Source organism: Alligator sinensis, unplaced genomic scaffold (assembly GCF_000455745.1).
Source record: "Alligator sinensis unplaced genomic scaffold, ASM45574v1 scaffold98_1, whole genome shotgun sequence".
Classification (NCBI taxonomy): Eukaryota; Metazoa; Chordata; order Crocodylia; family Alligatoridae; genus Alligator; species Alligator sinensis.
This window is the reverse complement of record NW_005842058.1, coordinates 1,277,328-1,282,880: the sequence shown is the minus strand read 5'-3', so window position 1 is coordinate 1,282,880 and position 5,553 is coordinate 1,277,328. Positions and strand designations below refer to the sequence as shown.

The window sequence follows — 5,553 nt, the reverse complement described above, 5'->3', positions numbered from 1 at the left end:
CTGGGTGCCCACGGGGCTGGAGGTGTGAAGAGCAAAGCCTGTCCTGCCTGCTTTCACCTGGCTGGGGCATGGCTGCTCTGTCCCTCTTCCTCGATGTCCCGCTCACCAGGGAAGCCCATGAGCTCCTCTATGCCTACATGGAAGACCCCTCTCCAGACAAGGTGTATCTGGACTGCCGGGGTAGGGACGCCGCTCGATCCCTGTTGAGGGTCGAGTGCTGCTTTGGTGCAGGGTGGGGGGGCACAAAGCAATACGTGGGACTGACCCCAGGGCTCTCATGGATGGGGCAGCACAGAAGACAGGAGGCAGATGAATGTCCCACCTTCCAGGGAGCAAACTGGGAGTGGGGTTAGGGGGCAAGGGCAGTGCTGGCAAGCTGGGGCTGAGGGAGGCTGTCAGTGCTGAATGGCAGAGTTGCAGAGACTGAAAGGAGAATACTCCTTGCAAATGGGTCCTTTGCAGAGCGGGGCTGGAGCACCAGCTATCTGTGCGCAATCATCCTCCTAGGGGCAAAGCAAAGGGCACCTGTCCCCAGTGCCTTCCACCCAACAGTATTCAGGCCATGTGCAACTAAGGAAAAGGGTTGAAAACTGGAAAAAGTGCCTGGGGCAAAACTTGCAGCAGCTCCAGGCAAGGAGATGGAAGAAGGGCTGGGGCGGGAGTCAGGACGTAGCACAGTGGTGATGAGCCTTGCTCCCCTGCAGCATCTGCAGCGGGGGTGTTTGCCCTGCTGGGGCTGGCGGAGTGATGCTGGAAGGTGGCAGCAGCATGCTCCCGGACCAGCGTGGGGCTGGGCCTACCCTCTCTCTTTTCAGGCTGTCGGATAGATACAGGTGAAGCTTGGGTTTGCCCTACAGTGCTGCGCACCCTGCAGCTGGTGGCCGGGGACCCTACGCAAGACTATGAGCAGCTCCCGGTGTGTGGGCTCCCCGAGTTCACCAGGGCAGCCACAGAGCTGGCGATCGGTCGGGAGAGCCAGGCAATCCTCGAGAACAGGGTACGGATCCTGCAGCCTGTCGGTGCTCCTCTGAAAGCGTTCTTCAGATCTTCACTGCTCTCTCTCTGATGCCACTTGGCAATTAGGGCTGAGCCCTGCAGAAAGGATGGCAGGGTGCGTTCAATACAAAACCCCTAGCCCAATTGCAGCCCTGCCCTTCTGTGCAGACTAGCCAGGGGCTGTTGTAACTCAGGACATCACCCCCATCCATGTGCACCTTGCAGCTCTGCACTTCTGGAGCATAATCCAAGCACAACCCCACTAACACAATACATGCATGTGTTCCCCTCTCTCCCAATGCACAGGGTTAGGACTGGTATTTGTATTTAAAATCCAGGACTCGTCAGCTCCAGGGAAGTGGGCAGGACTAGAAAGCAGAGGATTTGGCCTTGGAAATCCTCAGATGTCTGAGGGACCTCTCTACACTGGTAGCACCTTGACCTTCAGGCTCTCTCTCCACACTAGGAGAGAAGTGGGGGCTGAGAGTACCAACATCAGCCAGGGACACATGCACATTGTTCCAGCTGGAAAATAGCAGCCCAGGTGGAGCTTTAATTAAAAAACAAAAAACAAACAAAAAAGACAAACCCAAAGGGAACAACTATGTTTTTGAAGCCCTTTTTCTGTGTTCTGCTGCCTGCCGTGTTTCAGAAGGGGCAGTGGGGTGAGAGACGCGATAAAAGCAGATGCTACTGTTGATATCCCTGGCCTGGGCATGGGTTTTTCTTCTATTCTAGCTTTCTGGTGCAGGCTTTACCTGGTAACACAGAAGCAATGCTCCATATGCCTCTTGGTGGAGTGGGGGTTGGCGTGGGGCTGTTGGCTCATGGAGGAGGGTAGTTTGGATGGGGTAGACAAAGAAGCATCCTGCCAACCTCCTGGTCCTACCCAGCACTGCATGCTTCTAGGGTTTGTCATGGCAGCTGTTCTTTGGAGGCTGTTTCCAGCAACTTGCCTTCAGGCAGGCAGACCAGGCTCTAGACTGAAGGAGCTGCAGTGGCCCTGCCTCTGTGCTGGGGGAGCTTGGGAAAGTGACTCCTTTTTGTCTCCGTGCGAGTCAGGCTGGTGGTGTTCAGACAGTGGGAGTAACTGGAGCTCTCCGGATCGGAGCTGAATTCCTGCGGCGCTGGCACTGTCAGCATACCCCTGGCCCAGCCAGGGTTTATATCGCTGTGCACCAGCTGGGTGAGTGACGTGCCGGAGCAGCCAACCTGGGTGACAGACAGCAAGGCAGTTGCTGTAGGGTGGCAGGAGCCTACATGGAAAGTGCAAGGCTGCAGCGCAGCTGGGTGATGTGGTTGAGGCAGGTGCTGCTGCCAAGGCCGGGCTTGGTCCATGGTACACGCACTTTCCCACTGCCTGGGGCTGTTAAGGGGCCAGAATAATGCCTTGAACCCTGAACTCCTCAGTGAGCCAGGGGCAGCTGGGAAGGGAGGTGAGTGGGGGCATGCTGTCTCCTCGCTCCCTCTGTGGAGACTGGCTCTTGCCACCCTCTCGAATGACCCACAGGAAGGTCTAGTCCTGGGGGCAGGGGATACTTTTAGAGAGTTTGGTAGCTGGGATCACCGGCTTCCCCTACACAGGCTTCCCCACTGAAGGTTTGGAGGCAGCTGGCAGTTGCTCTTCTCTGCCTAGCTCATGGAGCTTGGAGTGGAGACTTGTTTGATGCTGACCGCTCTTTACACAGCACCAGTACTGGAAAGAGCTCTCATTGGCATAGATAGGTCTTGGTCAGCTTTGTTCACTGCAGGGACAGGGGCATGCAGAGCCCTGCTGCCTATGCACTGCCATTCTGCATGGTTTGTGATGTCTTCTACAGCGCAGAACACGGCAAGCCCCTGGATAGAGCCCACACACTAATTAAAGGAGTAGTGCCTAATCTCTGCATGCTATGAATGCCATGATTTGTGTCCCGCAGACTTTTTCCAGGGGATATTCCATGATGCTGGCTTTGTAGATATCTGTCCTTACCTGTACTGGGATTTGGAGAGGCTGGATGTGGCTCTGGAGGACTTCCTGGAGGTGCTGGAGGTAGGGACAAGCTTTGTGGGGCGCCTCCTGGACCAAACTTGTGTTTGTGTGCATCCTACAGGGACTGCATGAGTGCCTGCTCATGCTGCCCACTGAGCTCCTCTCTGGCTTTCAGAGCTCACCAGAAGGCTCCATCATTTTGCTGCATGGTCCTGAGGGAACCGGCCTGACCCCGCGGCAGTGGGAAGAAGTCGCCCAAGTCATGGAGGTGAGTCTGAGAGCAAGCCAACACAGCTATTCTCCAGCTCTTGCTGCCACCTGCCCTGTCCCTGACGTGGACAGATCCTCACTGCATGTTCCCTCCCCACCCCGGCATCCACAGAGGAAGCATCTCTTCCCTTTCTTCGACATCCCTGGGCAGGGTCTGGCCTCCGGAGACCTGAACAAGGATGCCTGGGCTTTGCGGCACTTTGTGGCCAGAGGGTTCGAGCTCTTCTGTGCTCAGTCTTTCTCCAGAATCTTTGGCTTGTACGGTGCGTCCCTGGGCCCGTGGAGGGAGGAAAGGGGCTGGCTGTGACTTCCCAAAGGAGGGCAGGGAAATGGGGCATTACCTTCCTGCCAGATGTGAGGCAGCTGCTGAAAATGCTCCTGGCAAGGTACTCAGGGACACGAGGCCCCCACAGCTTCTCCTTCCCAGCAGAGCAATGCTTGCAGGGTTGCCTGTGAGAGTACGGCCAGCCCAGTGCCCCTCTAGCACAGTGCAGGGCCCAAGCATGGACGCTAGGTGTCACTGCGTGCAGGGGAATGGGTGATTGAGATCACAGGAGGCAGAATGGAGGCATGCTTGTGGTGCAGTCTCAGAGTAGTTGGGGCTGGGCTGGTGGCATCTGGCGGAGAGGGAGGAGGTGGGAAGAAGCTGGCCTGGGACAGGCCCGGTGGTGCCTGTTCTATGCACAGGGGACACGCATCAAATGTGCCATGCTGCCCTGGTCACTTGGCAGATGAGCCCGTGGGGAACCTGACCGTGGTGGCGAGGGACAACGTGGCACTGACCCGCGTCCGGTCCCAGCTGGAGAAGGTGGCGGCAGCACTGTGGGGCAGCCCCACCTGCTTCAGCGCCCGCGTCATTGCCACCGTGCTCAACAACCCTGCCCTGCGCAGCAAGTGGTAAGGGAGGGGCAGGGGGTGGTCCCTGAAGGGTGGCAGGATGGACCCTGAGTTGATATCTGGAGCAGACGGAGGCTGCTGGAGACTCAGGACTCCAGGTTACAGCCCTGTGTTTCCAGGGTGTCTTCCGGCCTGGAGCATCCTAGGGTGCTTTGCAGATTGCAGGCTGCATGATACAGCCAGCTCTGGGGTGGGGGATGCTGGAGAAAATCTTCCCTGCCTGAACGCACCATGCAATTTTTGCTGCCCACTCAAAGCACCCAGGACCTGCCCCTCCAGTCCAAGCCCCATGCACACTGCCTACCTAGACTTGCGGAGTCAGTGTGGGCTCAGGAAAGGCCCCCACTCCAGGTCTTTTCCCCCCTGTGAACTCCCTGTTCCCCATCTCCGGCCCTGCAGGAAGCAGAGTCTCCGGGCCATGGCGGAGAAGATCATGTTGATCCGGGCAAAGCTGAAGGAGAAGCTGCGGATCCTGGGCACTCCAGGCTCCTGGGAGCACATCACCACCCAGCTGGGTACACACAGCTTCATGGGGCTGCTCCGTAAGTGCCTAGCCAGGGGCTTCCTCTGCACAGAGCTGGCAAGCCCAAGCCTGGGACAAAGTTGCCTCCCTGCTGGAGCAGTTGCTCTGTGAGTCTCAGAAGCCACAGCCTGTACTTGCAAACCCTCCATCTCATCTCCATTCCCTGCCCTGGCTCATGAGCTGGGCCCTCTGCCCCCAGGGCTGTGGAGCAGGATGTTGTGGTACCTGCCAGGCACTTGTACCACGATGCAAGAAGTATCGCAGGAGGGGCTGGCTAGGACTGTTAGCCAGCGAGATGAGGGGCTGCTGCTAACTCTTGCCTGCTCCCCTTTCCTTAGATCCTGAGGGGTGCAGAGTGCCCTCCACTTCCAGGGCCAGGGACCTGGGGACTCCTGGGGACTCACAAGGCCATACTTCCTTGCCTGCCTGCTCTTGGCCACACTCTGCTACACTTGGCAGAAGGCTTCAGTGCAGTCCCACAGTGGTGTCCATTTCCCAGCAGCTGTCCAGGTGGCTTATCTCATGAAGCACAAGCACGTCTACCTTCACACAGATGGCCAGGTCAGCATGTGCAGCATCAACTCCCACAACATGGATTATGTTGCCCAAAGCATTCATGAAGCAGTGGTGGCCACGATGCTAGGACTCAGCCAGCACCCAGAACACTGCAAGGGCCAGTGAGTGGGCCAGCAGCTTTGTTCTGCCCAGCATGGCCTGTTCTCCCCACCCCACTTACCTTCAATAAAATGGTGAGTTTGACCTCAAGGAGCCTAGTGTTTGCCTCTGCTCTGCCCCCCAAGCAGCTAGGGGGAGTGCCCCCCACCACCCTGGGCAAGTGGAAGAAGGAGGCCCCCAGCATAACAGCTCTGGAGCTGGTTGGTGCTTTTGCAAAGCC

At 57.7% G+C, this 5,553-nt stretch overlaps 1 protein-coding gene across 1 annotated transcript; it reads left to right on the top strand.

Moving 5' to 3' along the window:
- Window positions 1-68: 68 nt before the first annotated feature.
- Window positions 69-5,339, top strand: GOT1L1 (glutamic-oxaloacetic transaminase 1 like 1). The gene is made up of 10 exons (XM_025203398.1): window positions 69-180; window positions 816-1,035; window positions 1,649-1,757; window positions 2,059-2,182; window positions 2,916-3,028; window positions 3,144-3,236; window positions 3,351-3,501; window positions 3,970-4,135; window positions 4,535-4,677; window positions 5,161-5,339. Exons 1-10 carry the CDS (start codon window positions 69-71, stop codon window positions 5,337-5,339), a joined length of 1,410 nt encoding a protein of 469 aa, XP_025059183.1.
- Window positions 5,340-5,553: the final 214 nt, after the last annotated feature.